Here is a 16,374-nt window from a genome sequence, read left to right as displayed (position 1 = left end):
CACGAGAGAGAGAGCACGAGAGAGAGAGAGCACGAGAGAGAGAAAGAGCACGAGAGAGAGAGAGAAAAAGCACGAGAGAGAGAAAAAGCACGAGAGAGAGAGAGAAAAAGCACGAGAGAGAGAGAAAAAGCACGAGAGAGAGAGAGAAAGAGCACGAGAGAGAGAGAGAAAAGCACGAGAGAGAGAGAGAAAGAGCACGAGAGAGAGAGAGAGAAAAGCACGAGAGAGAGAGAGCACGAGAGAGAGAGAGAAAGAGCACGAGAGAGAGAGAACGAGAGAGAGAGAGAGAGAGAGCACGAGAGAGAGAGAGAGAGCACGAGAGAGAGAGAGAGAGCACGAGAGAGAGAGAGAGAGCACGAGAGAGAGAGAGCACGAGAGAGAGAGAGCACGAGAGAGAGAGAGCACGAGAGAGAGAGAGCACGAGAAAGAGAGAGAGCACGAGAAAGAGAGAGAGCACGAGAGAGAGAGAGAGAGCACGAGAGAGAGAGAGAGCACGAGAGAGAGAGAGAGAGCACGAGAGAGAGAGAGAGCACGAGAGAGAGAGAGAGAGCACGAGAGAGAGAGAGAGAGCACGAGAGAGAGAGAGCACGAGAGAGAGAGACGAGAGAGAGAGAGCACGAGAGAGAGAGAGCACGAGAGAGAGATAGAGAGCACGAGAGAGAGAGAGCACGAGAGAGAGATAGAGAGCGCACGAGAGAGAGAGAGCACGAGAGAGAGAGAGCACGAGAGAGAGAGAGCACGAGAGAGAGAGAGCACGAGAGAGAGAGAGCACGAGAGAGAGAGAGCACGAGAGAGAGAGAGCACGAGAGAGAGAGAGCACGAGAGAGAGAGAGCACGAGAGAGAGAGAGCACGAGAGAGAGAGAGCACGAGAGAGAGAGAGAGCGACGAGAGAGAGAGAGCACGAGAGAGAGAGAGCACGAGAGAGAGAAGAGCACGAGAGAGAGAGCACGAGAGAGAGAGAGAGCGCACGAGAGAGAGCGCACGAGAGAGAGCGCACGAGAGAGAGCGCACGAGAGAGAGCGCACGAGAGAGAGCACGAGAGAGAGAGCACGAGAGAGAGAGCACGAGAGAGAGAGCACGAGAGAGAGAGAGAGAGAGAGAGCACGAGAGAGAGAGAGAGAGAGCACGAGAGAGAGAGAGAGCACGAGAGAGAGAGAGAGCACGAGAGAGAGAGAGAGAGCACGAGAGAGAGAGAGAGCACGAGAGAGAGAGAGAGACACGAGAGAGAGAGAGAGAGCACGAGAGAGAGAGAGAGCACGAGAGAGAGAGAGCACGAGAGAGAGAGAGCACGAGAGAGAGAGCACGAGAGAGAGAGAGCACGAGAGAGAGAGAGAGAGAGCACGAGAGAGAACGAGCACGAGAGAGAACGAGCACGAGAGAGAACGAGCACGAGAGAGAACGAGCACGAGAGAGCGAGAGCACGAGAGAGCGAGAGCACGAGAGAGCGAGAGCACGAGAGAGCGAGAGCACGAGAGAGCGAGAGCACGAGAGAGCCAGCGAGAGAGAGCACGAGAGAGAGCGAGCACGAGAGAGAGAGAGCACGAGAGAGAGAGAGCACGAGAGAGAGAGAGCACGAGAGAGAGAGAGCACGAGAGAGAGAGAGCACGAGAGAGAGAGAGCACGAGAGAGGTCAACACAATACAAATGGTAGGTGTTAACTGTGTGTACAGGCATGAGTGTTTAGTGTGTATAGATGTGCGTGTTTAGTGTGTATAGATGTGCGTGTTTAGTGTGTATAGATGTGCGTGTTTAGTGTGTATAGATGTGCGTGTTTAGTGTGTATAGATGTGCGTGTTTAGTGTGTATAGATGTGCGTGTTTAGTGTGTATACAGTGAGCCACATTTGTTGGGGTTTTATGTGAGGGATGTCTTTGTATGAAGTAGGTCTCTAAGAGACTCCATGTTTAGTCTTGCCCGTGTGTTAGGCGTGTGCGTGTTTGAACATGCGTATGCGCCCCTACCTGGGTCAGCTCCGGTGGCAGGCTTGGCTCCTGTGGTGCCTCCACTGCTGCCCTTGCCCCAGCTGCCCCACATGCCCTTACCCCCGAGCTGGGGAGCTAGGAGCTGGTTGCTGAAGTCCAGAGCACCAGGCTAGTGGGGGAGAGGTCAAAAGGTTAAGAGAGCAGAGGTGATATACCAAAATGATATCCATCTCAGTGGGACTTGACTTGGTAAAACACCTGATGAAAAATGTCTAATAAAGTAAAGAAAGTCCAACATCCATGACATCCAGGCAAAGCATTCAGCCCTGACAACACAACTCTTCACCTTGTCATGCGCTATATGGCAAATACAAAAAGCATCCTTGTGAGCCACAAAAAGGCAATACGTACAATTTTGTTTACATTCCCAGCCAGAATTAGGAACCCCATGTGTTCGTAATGTAGTAAAAACACAGGTTCCTTTAGTAGTTCTAAACATGAAGAAACTCTCCCCTCACCTTGGTGATCTTACTGAGCCGGCTGGTATCGATGGGTCTGTTCTTGGTGGAGATGGGCACTGTGTTCCAGCCCTCGTCCTGGGGCTGGCTGCCCCTTCCCACCTGCTGGCCCCCATGCTGGCCCCCGCGGCCCCCCTGATCCCTTCCTCCTCTGTCTCCCCCCCTCCCGTCTCTTCCCCCTCCACCACCTCCTCGTCCTCCTCCGTCGTTCCTTGACATGAGCTGTTGCTGAACCTTGATCTGCTGCATTTGTTCCTCCTGCTCAGCATCCTTGTGGATCTGGTCAATGGTCTTAGGGCCCTGCTCCCCCCGCCGGGGCACCCAGCCACTCTGCAGGGAGGGAGAGGGAGTGAGATGACTCTTTAAAGTCTAAGATAAGCAAAGCTGATTCAGGGCCATATGGTTAATTACTATGGTAATTACTGATGCCATGATGGTAATGATACTATTGCACAGAAGACAAATAACCGGACAAAAGCGAAAGAAAGCTAGAGAGGGATACTTGAATCAGTTATAGAACCCATTGCACTTCATGGTTGTGAGGTCTGGGGTCTACTCACCAACCAAGAATTCACAAAATGGGACAAACACCAAATTGAGACTCTGCATGCAGAATTCTGCAAAAATATCCACAGTGTACAACATAAAACACCAAATAATGCATTCAGAGCAGAATTAGGCCAATACCCGCTAATGATCAAAACCCAGAAAAGAGCTGTTAAATTCTACAACCACCTGAACGGAAGCGATTCCCAAAGTCCCTTTTTCAGGACCCTGTGTTTCAAAGATATTTAGGATTTTTATGAATGAACTCCAAATAAATCCAATAACTTCACATCTTCATTGTAAAGGGTTTACACACTGTTTCCCATGCTTCCCACCTGTGGAACGGTTGTTAAGACACTAACAGCTTACAGACAGTAGGCACAGTTTGAAGGTCACAGTTCTGAAAACTTAGGACACTAGAGACGCCTTTCTACCGACTCTGAAAAACACCAAAAGAAAGATGCCCAGGGTCCTTGCTAATCTGCATGAAAGTGCCTTAGGCGTGCTGCAAGGAGGCATGAGGACTGCAGATGAGGCCCGGGCAATAAATTGAAATGTCCGTAATGTAAGACGCCTAAGACAGTGCTACAGGGAGACAGGACGGACAGCTGATCGTCCTTGCCGTGGCAGACCACGTGTTACAACACCTGCACAGGATCGGTACATCCGAACATCACACCTGCGGGACATGTACAGGATGGCAACAACAACTGCCCGAGTTACACCAGGAATGCACAATCCCTCCATCAGTGCTCAGACTGTCCGCAATAGGCTGAGAGAGGCTGGACTGAGGGCTTGTAGGCCTGTTGTAAGGCAGGTTCTCACCAGACATCACCGGCAACAACGTCGCCTACGGGCACAACCTCACCGTCGCTGGACCAGACAGGACTGGAAAAAAGTGCTTTTCACTGACGAGTCGCGGATTTGTCGCACCAGGAGTGATGGTCGGAGTCGCGTTTATCGCCGAAGGAATGAGTGTTACATCGAGGCCTGTACTCTGGAGCGGGTTCGATTTGGAGGTGGAGGGTCCGTCATGGTCTGGAGCGGTGTGTCAAAGCATCATCGGACTGAGCTTGTTGTCATTGCTGGCAATCTCAACGCTGTGAGTTACAGGGAAGACATCCTCCCTCATATGGTACCCTTCCTGCAGGTGCATCTGACATGACCCTCCAGCATGACAATGCCACCAGCCATACTGCTCGTTCTGTGCGTGATTTCCTGCAAGACAGGAATGTCAGTGTTCTGCCATGGCCAGCGAAGAGCCCGGATCTCAATCCCATTGAGCTCGTCTGGGACCTGTTGGATCGGAGTGTGAGGGCTAGGGCCATTCCCCCCAGAAATGTCCGGGAACTTGCAGGTGCCTTGGTGGAAGAGTGGGGTAACATCTCACAGCAAGAACTGGCAAATCTGGTGCAGTCCATGTGGAGGAGCTGCACTGCAGATACTGACTGTTACTTTTGACCCCCCCTTTGTTCAGGGACTCATTATTCCATTTCTGTTAGTCACATGTCGGTGGAACTTGTTCAGTTTATGTATCAGCTGTTGAATCATGTTCTGTTCATACAAATATTTACACGTTAATTTTGCTGAAAATAAATGCAGTTGACAGTGAGAGGACGTTTCTTTTTTTTGCTGAGTTTACAACCCATATTCATGTTTATTTATTTTCCCTTTTGTGCTTTAACTTCATCGGGGTAGGGGGCAGTATTTTGACATCCGGATGAAAAGCGTGCCCGTAGAAAACTGCCTGCTACTCAGGCCCAGAAGGTAGGATATGCATATTATTAGTAGATTTGGATAGAAAACACTGAAGTTTCTAAAACTGGTTTAATTATGTATGGGAGTATAACAGAACTCATATGGCAGGCAAAAACCTGAGAAAAAATCCAACCAGGAAGTGGGAAATCTGAGGTTTGTAGGTTTTCAAGTGATTGCCTATCCAGTGGGGTCATTTTGCACTTCCTGAGGCTTCCACTAGATGTCAACAGTCATTAGAACGTTGTTTCATGCTTCTACTGTGAATGGGGAGAGAATAAGAGCCATTGGAATCAGATGACTGAGGAAATTACATGAGCTCAGACAGGCGGGCACACATGAGAGTTAGGTGTGTTCCTTTTCATTTCTGAAGACAATGGAATTGTCCGGTTGGAATATTATCGAAGATTTATGATAAAAACATCCTAAAGATTGATGCTATACATCGTTTTACATGTTTCTACGAACTGTAATATAACTTTTCGTCTGAACTTACTGCGCGAGCACAGTGCATTTGGAATGCTGGACTGAACGTGCGAACAAAAAGGAGGTATTTCGACTTAAATATGGACTTTATCGAAACAATACAAACATTTATTGTGGAACTGGGATTCCTGGGAATGCATTCCGATGAAGATCATCAAAGGTAAGTGAATATTTATAATGTTATTTCTGTCTTTTGTTGGCTCCGCAATATGGCGGGTATCTGTATTGGTTGTTGCTGAGCACTCTACTCAGATTATTGCAAAGTGTGCTTTCGCCGTAAAGCTTTTTTGAAATCTGACACAGCGGTTGCATTAAGGAGAAGTGTATCTATAATTCTTTGAATAACAGTTGTATATTTTATCAACGTTTATGATGAGTATTTCTGTAAATTTTGGATATAAATATGAACTTTATCGAGGAAAACATACATGTATTGTGTAACATGAAGTCCTATGAGTGCCATCTGATGAAGATCATCAAAGGTTAGTGATTCATTTTAGCTGTATTTCTGTTTTTTGTGACTCCTCTCCTTGCTTGGAAAATGGCTGTGTGGTTTTTCTTGTCTAGGCGATGTCCTAACATAATCTAATGTTATGCTTTCGTTGTAAAGCCTTTTTGAAAATCGGACACTGTGGTTGGATTAACGAGAAGTGTATCTTTAAAATGGGATATAATAGTTGTATGCTTGAGAAATTTGAATTATGAGATTTTTGTTGTTTTGAATTTGGCGCCCTGCTATTTCACTGGCTGTTGGCGAGTGTGTCCCGCAGGTGGGACGCTAGCGTCCCACATACCCCAGAGAGGTTAACTATTTGCACATCATTAGAACACTGTATATAGACATATGAAGTGTCTTTATTCTTTTGGAACCTTTGTGAGTGTAATGTTCACAGTTTTTTCTTGTTCATTTCACTTTTGTTTATTGTCCATTTCTCTTACTTTGGCAATTTAAAATGTTTCCCATGCCAATAAAGCCCTCTGAATTGAATTATATATATGCGTGTGCGAGAGCGAGAGAGAGCGAGAGCAAGGAAGATGGAGGAAGAGAGAAAGAGGGCGAGAAAATGAGGAGTAGAAACAAAGAGAACGAGAAAAGAGGAGAGAACATTGTACAGAGAGGGATGGGGGAGGTGTAGTTGTACCCGTCTGAGGTCGATGACGTCCTGCAGCATGAAGCGGATCCTAGACGAGGTCTTCTTCTCCTTGATGATCTTGTCCATCTGGGCAAAGTACTGGTCCATACGGGGCTGGGGGGGGTCAGAGGGACAGTCAGACTGGGGGTGGGTGACAGAGGGACAGTCAGACTGGGGGTGGGTGGGTGTGGCCATTCTAGTTTCTGCAAAGGAAATGATGTCAGTGTGAGTGTGTGTCTGCTCCTGTGTGTGCGTGCCTGTGTGTCCATCTAACTGTGTGTGTCTCTCGCTCTCTTCCTCTCTCTGCGTACCTTGGCTTTCTCAAAGTCCAGGTCCTTGCCGATGGTGGACAGCAGTCTACAGAGGCACTCTAGCGACTCCTCGTCGTGGTTCTTCAGCAGCTTGACGATGCAGTCGTGCATGATGGCCTCCGTCAGCATCTTCAGCTTGAACAGCTCGCCGATGAACTTGATGTTGCCCAGCGACCGCCGCCGCGCCTTGTCTTTGGCCTCCTCCAGCGTCGCCTTCAGACCAGCTTTCTCCTCCTGGGAAACGAGAGGTCCGAGGTTAGTGTGAAAGTTCACAAAGCTTTATTGTGCATGGAGGGTGAAACAGAATGGAAACGCATCTATTACACAGGTTGCCTATCTAACTAGTTTGTTGAATGTTGAATAATAAAAAAAGAACGGCAGCATCTATTTTTAATATTACACATCGAACCCCCCCCAAAAAGCCACTTCTCTTTTCCCACTAGCATGGATTTTTCTGATAAATACTGAGGAAAAATGTACTTGAAATGCTTGTGATGTGTTCTCACCTAGCCATCTTAAGAAGAATGCATGTATGTGGCGTTTGCTAAATGACTAAACTGTCATGTGAAATGGATCCTCCCCTACCTCTTTGGCAGCCTCCATCTCCTTCTGTTTGGCCTCAAAGATCACATCATCATCCTGGTCCTTCTCAAACTCTTTCTGACAGCGGTTGAGCAGCAGCTTGCGGAAGTTTACAGTCACTCCCGGCTTGTCTGTGGTGGGCACTTTCAACTAGAAAGAGCCAATGAAAGGAAACAAGGAGAAATACTAGTTAACTTCAAGGTCTGTTTGGTTTATGTCCAGTAGGATAAAGACAGAATCAAAGGAAAGGAGAGGGCTTGTCCTCAGCTCCTTGAGTTGTTAAATTTCATCAATAGACTGCAGTGGTCCAAACACAAGGCTCAATGTAGAGTGAGAGAGAAAGGAAATAAAAAAAACTAACATGGACCGCCCAAACACTTCACTCACCCCCATAAGGCAGCGGCACATGTTGGCGTAGGCCACAGAGAAGTTGGGCTCAGAGATGGCCTTCTCAAAGATCAGGTCGATCACTCCCTTCAGCCGCTCCTCCGTGTCGATGGTCAGCTCTGTGACCTGCTTCATCAGCTGCTGGAACATCTGAGGGGTCAGCTTGTTGAGGATGGAGCGGACCCTCTTGAACAGCTCCTGGGTCTTGGCCTGCTCGGGGTCGTCGCTCTCCTCATCCTCGGGGGCGGCGCCTCGGCCCCGGGTCACAGCCTTCTTCACTGTGGGCTTCCAGGCCTTCTCCGCCTTGTTGAGCTCCACTTCGCCACCTAGCGATGAGGAGATTGTGATGATCTTGCGGGGCTCCTTGCGCTGGCCCTGCTGGGAGCGCCGTGGTCCGGGGGGCTGGGGGAAGAGGAGAGATAGATTGGAAGGGGAGAGAGAGGGGTAGGGGGAAAGAGTGATAAAGAGGGAGGGGGGGAGACGAGGTCTATGAACTCTAGAAACACACCGGGCTATCAATCATACACTACCAGAGCAGTTTTAGACAGAAACAAGGTAGAGAGCAGGGCCAGTTTCACTCAATGGAAGTCTTAGAACGCCATTCAATAGTTATCTTTAAATGCTCACAATAAATCATTGGTTGATGATCAAATCACTTGTTTTAAAGAAACACGTGACAAAAAGGGTGCATCCAATGATATCTCCTTTCTCCTGCAGTGTGCACTAATTCGCTACTTCCCACAAATCTAATAGCATTTGATTGGTAGAGGCATGGGCTAGTGGGAGTTTCCACCATATTCCTTACACCAGTAATTTCCTTTCAAATCAGTGAACATGGGAGGAAGAAGAGAGAGACATTTGGAGAGTGACGTACTATGTACTCTGAACTATGACTAATGCTTTCCAAGAGACACTGACACACACCAACAGCCCACAAACCTAACAAATACTGACCAACACACACTGAAAACACATAGAACCAATATAAATAAATAGAACACTATAATGGGCATCCTATTAACATGACCAAACAATCGTCCATCTTGGTCCTGAATTATGGGATCTCAATACACTGACCATAGAGTTAGAGGACACACAGCCAACACACTGCCGTACTCACTCCCATGTGGTCCCTTCCAGGGCCCCGTGGCCCCCCTCCCCCACCTCCTCCAGAGGACTGTCTACCCAGGTTACCCATGAAGGCGGGGGTGAAGTCTGGCCCGGCGTTCATGTTGCGACCCAGCTCCGCTGGGCGCATGGGCGTCTTATTCGCCTACACAGAGAAAGAGAGAATTATGTACCTATAATTTTGACATTGGATTAACATCGGGACAGAGATACTAGAAAAGCACATGATTGAGAGATGGGAGGTGTTAAAATCCACATAAAAACAAACCTAAACTTTGCATTAGAGCATAATCCCTTTTATTTCATAACACTTGTTAGAATAATACCTTTAACTGGATGCCTATAAAAATCACCATACTGGATCAGAAAATGAATTCATTTGATGGTATAGTTTACCTTATCGAGCACAACGTCGGTGATGAGAGGCAGGCCCTCAGGCTTGTTCATGCTGGCACTAATGAACTGGCAACCCAGCAGGAACTCCCTGTCGTACCTCTTCTTCTCCTCTGGGTCGATAGGCTTCCATTGCTCTGTTGGGAGGAAAGGGTGGGAGAGTTTGAATTGGCTACGAAGGACTCTTTATACTGCTTAGCTGTTGTTGTAACACACCCAACCCATTCTATCAGACTACTCTTAAAGAGACATGCATTTCATTAGGGATAATGCTGGCCATACACATGAGTAAAGGGGGTCTTTGACAGTAGCTAGGTTTCCATTAAATTTGTGATAGATTTTCATGCGAATATTATAATATCCACCTTAACAAAATATGCCAATTTTCCCTCCAGAGGTTTGTTTCCATCAAAACGGATTGGCAGATAAAAGGCTGTGCTTGATGATGTAGTGCACATAAAAATAACTTTTGCGCTAAAGTACTCATGTACCGAATAAAAAAAAACTAAACAAGTTCAATGTGTTTCCATTGCATTTTCCAGTCTGTCGATGGCTTTGTCACAAAAACTGTTTGGGCAAACTTGCCCAATCTGTTTTTTGCGCATGCACTCTAGACTAGAGGTCGACCGATTAATCGGCATGGGCGATTAATTAGGGCCGCTTTCAAGTTTTCATAACAATCGGTAATTGTTATGGACGGCGATTACATTGCAATCCATTGCAATATAATCGCCGTCCAAACGATTACATTGCAATCCATGAGGAAACTGCGTGGCAGGCTGACCACCTGTTAAGCGAGTGCAGCGTCAAAAGGACCTTGTGGCTGCAATGAGCCAAGGTAAATTGCTAGCTAGCATTAAACTTAACTTATAAAAAACAATCAATCTTCACATAATCACAAGTTAACTACAAATGGTTGATGATATTACTAGTTTACCTAGCGTGTCCTGCGTTGCATATAATCAATGCCTGTTAATTTATCATCGAATCACAGCTTACTTTGCCAAACGGGTGATGATTTAAAAAGCACATTCGCGAAAAAAAAGCGAATTCGTTGCACAAATGTACCTAACCATAAACATCAATGCCTTTCTTAAAATCAATACACAGAAGTATATATATTTTTTTAAAACCTGCATATTTACTTAAAAGAAATGTATGTTAGCAGGCAATATTAACTAGGGTAATTGTGTCACTTCTCTTGCGTTCAGTGTAAGCAGAGTCAGGGTAAATGCAGCTGTTTGGGCCGCCTGGCTCGTTGTGAACTGTGTGAAGACCATTTCTTCCTAACAAAGAGCGTAATTATTTTGCCAGAATTTTACATAATTATGACATAACATTGAAGGTTGTGCAATGTAACAGCAATATTTAGACTTAGGGATGCCACCCGTTCGATAAAATACGGAATGGTTCCGTATTTCACGGAAAGAATAAACGTTTTGTTTTTCAAAATGATAGTTTCCGGATTTTACCATATTAATGACCAAAGGCTCGTATTTCTGTGTTTACTTTATTATAATTAAGTCTATGATTTGATATTTGATAGAGCAGTCTGACTGAGCGGTGGTAGGCAGCAGCAGGCTCGTAAGCATTCATTTCAACTTCCCTGCGTTTACCAGCAGCTCTTCGCAATGCTTGATCACAGCGCTGTTTATGACTTCAAGCCTATCAACTCCTGAGATTAGGCTGGCAATACTAAACTGCCTATTAGAACATCCAATAGTCAAAGGTATATGAAATACAAATGGTATAGAGAGAAATAGTCGACACGTCATAATTCCTATAATAACTACAACCTAAAACTTCTTACCTGGGAATATTGAAGAACTAGAAATATTGAACCACCAGTTTTCATATGTTCTCATGTTCTGAGCAACGAACTTAAACGTTAGCTTTTTTACATGGCACATATTGCACTTTTACTTTCTTCTCCAACACTTTGTTTTTGCATTATTTAAACCAAATTGAACATGTTTCATTATTTATTTGAGGCTAAATTGATTTTATTTATGTATTATATTAAGTTAAAATAAGTGTTCATTGTTCATTCAGTATTGTTGTAATTGTCATTATTACAAATATATACAAAATAAATAAATAAATAAATAAAAATCGGCCGATTTAATCGGTATTGGCTTTTTTGGGGTCCTCCAATAAAATCGGTATCGCCGTTGAAAAATCATAATCGGTCGACCTCTACTCTAGACAACAGTTCGCTAATAAAGTGGACAGGTTAGGTTATATGATGAGATTGATTAATTGGCAGGGATCATCATGTCACAAGACACTCAATATTTATTGGAAAGGAGCATCAAGCTCATCACTGTGCACTTTCACCATCCTGTGAAGTTCATCATAACTTATTTCCTCTGTAGCCCTTTAAACGGTGCATGCTTTTTCAAGTCATAGTGAGAGGACCACACAACATAAAATAACTATGAAATTTGCAGTCACACGATGCTATCAAAAATCGCGCAAGAAATCGTTTCCGCTGCAATTTGTTGCATAATTGATTTTACTGACAAAAATATCCCACTATGTCGAACGAACCTATTGTCTGTCGACATTTTGATAATTGTACCGACACTTCCTTTTTCCATCACAGCTGTTGTGATTTATTTTTATACGGTATGACTTGACTCGCATAAAATCCGTGGATGGAAATGTGGTTATAGAAACAGACAGTTTGTTGCACATTTCAACGATGAGACATTTCATATGACGGGAAAAATGAGGACACCTCTCACAAAGAATCAAATCAACGAATATTCGATATTCATTGAGTCCGATAAAGATCCTTGACTGATATCTTCAGTCATTTCTAAGGGACCACCAACCTCCTTTGTACTGGTACTTGAGGTCGCCCGGTTTGAGCGGGGGTGTGTCAGCGTTCTGCTTGTCCTCCTTCTCTTCCCACGTCTCGTCTGGCGCGTCGGCGGGTGGCAAGGAGGTCGGGGCCACAGGGCTGGGCTCTGCCGGTGAAGACGAGGGCTCGGTGGCAGGTGCCGCCGCCTCCTCCTGTACAGACGAGAGAGGGGAGAAGGGGCAGGAAGATTGAAGGGTAAGAGAGTAGAAGGAAGTTGAGACCCTATATGCTGACCTCAAGTCAGTTTCGTGGTTCATGTTAGGGGATTTGGGGTGAGTAACCAGTGGTTTTCCACAAGCACATGGAGTAGCCAGCCTAATAGAAAAAAAGTAGCCAGCCAGGCTCCCCTGGGCTATTATGACATTTTTGCAGAAGAAGATTTATTTTGGTGGCCTCTGGTACATTCTAATGCCTTGATTCCATCCAAAATACACAGTGAAATTGTTGAGTACTTGATTGACCTCCCAGATTGGCAAAATTTGTTGTGGTATTGTGCTTACAATTTAAGTTACTGTAAATGTCGGAACTCAGTGTATTGTTAGTCATTTTGGATATTGTCTAGGACTATATGACCTTAAACCTGCCTCCTCTTGAGATTAAAGTATTTTTGTTTGTTCTTTAAAATTAATGTATTTTATTTAAAACAGAAAAATGAAGTGGCCAAATTATCTTTAAAGTGATTTAAGGTACAATTTTAAACCAAACAAATTGTGTGATTGGCACTTTTTCCAGTGACTAAATGGATCTAGAATAAAACAGAACAGATGCTCAATTAAGAGAGGGAACGTCAATTCAATAACTAAAATAATTTCAACAAGTGTATGCAACTCAATTGCAGAATGTCATTTATTTAAAAAAATAAAACACTTGTTTAGCAACTGACCCACAGGCTTCAAGCTTCCTTAAGAGGCATTTTCTCAGCTAACTGCAATATGACAGAAAATTAAGCAGGTATTCACCATCTTCATTGAATGTTTATCATTTATCTGCAAATAATTGCCAAAAACACTACCAGTATGCAAATTAGGGAGCCAAATGAACGGCTCTCTTACCGATGCGATAGGCTACTGACAAGCCAATCACTAACGTCACTGTCTGGCAAGTCCTGATGGACTTCATATTGAAAATACAAACGAGCTCTTTAGTTCACGATGCCATTGACATAACACACCGAGTGTACAAAACATTAAGAACACATCCTAATATTGAGTTGCACCCCATTTTGCGCTCAGAACAGCATCAATTCGTCAGGGCGTGGACTCTGCAAGGTGTCGAAAGCATTCCACGTGGATGCTGGCCCATGTTCTCCAATGCTTGCTACAGTTGAAATGTTGACAGGATATCCTTTGGGTGGTGGGCCATTCTTGATAAACAGTGGAAACTTAAGCGTGAAAAATCCAGCAGTGTTGCACTTCATGACACACTCAAACCGGTGCACCTTGCACCCACTACCATACCACGTTCAAAAGGCTTGTTGGTCTTGCCTATTCAACCTCAATGGCACACACACACAATCCATGTCTCAAAGTCTTAAAAATCCTTCTTTAACCCATCTCCCTCCCTTCATCTACACTGATTGAAGTGGTTTTAACAAGTGACATGAATAAGGGATCACAGCTTCACCTGGATTCAGCTGGCCAGTGTCAGGGAAAGAGCAGGTGTTCCTAATGTTTTGTACTCAGTATAACTATGTTGTTACACATGAATGGTAAAGATATGAGATCGACTTTATTCAGTCAGTTCCACACCTTTAATAAAACTAGTCAAGCTTGTTGTTAAGTCAAAGCTCAGTAAATAGCCCATGCCCCACCACCCCGTGGCTGCATATGAAACAAGCAAAAGATAAATGAATGTGCCAGTAAACAATAGGTTAAGTGGATTTTGACTCATTGTTACCACATTATAATGGGATTTGCAAATTCAATCAGAGACGAAGGAGCATCATGCCCTCTCCTTCTGTAAATAAATTTGACTGCAATCACAACACACACACACACCCACCCACCCACTGAGAGGCAGGACAGACAGCAGACTGTTGATAGGTTTGGTTTTTGAGGTTTAACTATTATGAATCACCAATTATAAAAAAGAGACATGAGAGGTGCCATAATGAAGCTTGGGAGAGGCAGAGAGCAGGGAAAACTATCACATGTGGCAGTACTGATAAAGGGAGGAACCGTTTAAGGCCCAGATCACTTAGCTCCCTGCCTAGCAATAAGGATGCAATGTGTAGCAATGAGGAGACTCATACTACCACGGGTAAAACCATTTTTTTGTCTAATGCAGCGGTATTGACCCTCTGGGCAGAATAAACTTGGTTTAAAGCTTTCATAGTGCCCGTTGAGTTCGTACTCTGAAAATGAGAACCTAACACTGTCAAACCAGCAGTGTTTCCGTGAGCGCTCACTTTGCGACTGACAGGAGTCTGTCCGATCTATAGATCGCTAGAAGATGCATATCGTTCATGAGGGCTGGGCAGACTTTTTTCTGCCGAGTAAATTGAAAAGTAGCCTAGCTAAGTGGAAAAAGGAGCCAGCTGAAAATGAGTCCGTAAATCGTCCGTTTAGCTGACAGCCGGCCCTAGTGGAAAACACTGGTGTGTAAACAGTCCTTTATTCCTTCTATTTTTAACATACAAGTTTTAATTAGCAAATTGGTCAGTTAATGAAGAAAACTTGCTGGGAAGTGAAATGCTTGTCTCGACAGACATACCAGGACTCCAGGCACAAAGACCAACGATGCCACATGCCGAGTTGCTCCTGCACTGACTAATGAACAGTAGGCTTAGGCGATATACCGTATACCGGGGTATTTGGAAATAGCCACGGAATAGTTTTTCAATACTTTTGAAATGTATTTTAAGTTCATTATTTATTTTGAGTTCAGTAAGTTGTTATATTTGTAGCTACTTAAGTAATTACCTGCAGCCAACTTGTGCAATACTTTAGGACATGAAGCAGATGGCGTTCTTCATTTCACCTGTCACATTACTTTACATTGTGCATCTAACCTTAGTTCCCCAGAACAGTTGAGCCAGTCACTTGTTTGCAAATAGCACAACGGGAGAAAGCGATAACAGTTGAGTTCAGCTATGAATTTTGTTTAACTTCCTAGTTATCTAAGTGGTTGAATTATATAAGGAGATAGGGCCTCATATCGTGTGGCTTTCCGCCGTGTTTGAGAAGTCAATGCCCTTTTGGATGAGTTCTGTACAGCGCCCACTGCTATCTTGATTTCCTAGCATTTGTTCTCCTCACCGTTCTTGGCCCGGTCTGCTCCTACCCCTCTTTTCTGAGCAGAACAGGCAGGACCATTGCCCTAGCGACTCCAGACTCCACACAGACACAGCGTGTACACATGCTGCTCCAGAGCCAGTACAGTACTTCCTTCAGACAAGCAAGCATTAAAACGTTCCTTTGCAGAGTCTCTCGTTTACATTAGCTTGGAAACGTCCAAACTCGGTAGCTCCTACCCATATACAGATGATTCATAAAGTATTCAAACATTCACTTTATCCACATTACAGCAATATTCTAAAATGATTTTCCCCCCCTAATCAAACACACCATAACAACAAAGCAAAAACAGATTTTTGAAATGTTGGCAAATTACAAATAAAAACTGAAATATCACATTTACATAAGTATTCAGACTGTGTCTGTGCCAGTTTTCGCTTTGTCATTATGGGGTAGTGTGTAGATTGATGAGTATTTTTTTTTTTTACTCTATACATTTTAGTATAAGGCTGTAACGTAACAACGTGTGGAAAAAGTGAAGGGGTCTGAATACTTTCCGAATGCACTGTATGTATAACTTTATGAGCAGGATTGCCTGCCTTTGCAATTCGTCAAGGGCTGATTTCAAGGTTTTACTGTTAACCTACAAAGCATTACATGGGCTTGCTCCTACCTATCTTTCCGATTTGGTCCTGCCGTACATACCTACACGTACGCTACGGTCACAAGACACAGGCCTCCTAATTGTCCCTAGAATTTCTAAGCAAACAGCTGGAGGCAGGGCTTTCTCCTATAGAGCTCCATTTTTATGGAATAGTCTGCCTACCCATGTGAGAGATGCAGACTCGGTCTCAACCTTTAAGTCTTTATTGAAGACTCATCTCTTCAGTAGGTCCTATTGAGTGTAGTCTGGCCCAGGTGTGTGAAGGTGAACGGAAAGGCTCTGGAGCAACGAACCGCCCTTGCTGTCTCTGCCTGGCCGGTTCCCCTCTCTCCACTGGGATTCTCTGCCTCTAACCCTATTACAGGGGCTGAGTCACTGGCTTACTGGTGCTCTTTCATGCCGTCCCTAGGAGGGGTGCATCACTGACGTGGTCTTCCTGTCTGGGT

General features: G+C 44.7%; 1 protein-coding gene across 17 annotated transcripts in view; it reads right to left on the bottom strand.

Moving 5' to 3' along the window:
- LOC100380746 (eukaryotic translation initiation factor 4 gamma 1) overlaps positions 1–16,374 on the bottom strand; it is a 58,328-nt gene that overhangs the window by 20,673 nt on the left and 21,281 nt on the right. For all 17 annotated transcript variants that reach the window (XM_045714595.1, XM_045714600.1, XM_045714605.1 and 14 more), the window contains 9 exons: positions 12,000–12,180; positions 9,166–9,299; positions 8,762–8,914; positions 7,642–8,043; positions 7,258–7,404; positions 6,673–6,906; positions 6,371–6,475; positions 2,442–2,771; positions 1,963–2,092 (listed from right to left, as the gene is read on the bottom strand). In XM_045714595.1, coding sequence (XP_045570551.1) covers positions 1,963–2,092; positions 2,442–2,771; positions 6,371–6,475; positions 6,673–6,906; positions 7,258–7,404; positions 7,642–8,043; positions 8,762–8,914; positions 9,166–9,299; positions 12,000–12,180 — 1,816 coding nt within the window. The remainder of the gene's footprint in view (positions 1–1,962; positions 2,093–2,441; positions 2,772–6,370; positions 6,476–6,672; positions 6,907–7,257; positions 7,405–7,641; positions 8,044–8,761; positions 8,915–9,165; positions 9,300–11,999; positions 12,181–16,374) is intronic.

The sequence above is a fragment of the Salmo salar genome, chromosome ssa03, assembly GCF_905237065.1.
Source record: "Salmo salar chromosome ssa03, Ssal_v3.1, whole genome shotgun sequence".
Taxonomy (NCBI): Eukaryota; Metazoa; Chordata; class Actinopteri; order Salmoniformes; family Salmonidae; genus Salmo; species Salmo salar.
The sequence above is the reverse complement of the archived record's forward strand: the minus strand, read 5'-3'. Positions and strand labels throughout refer to the sequence as shown.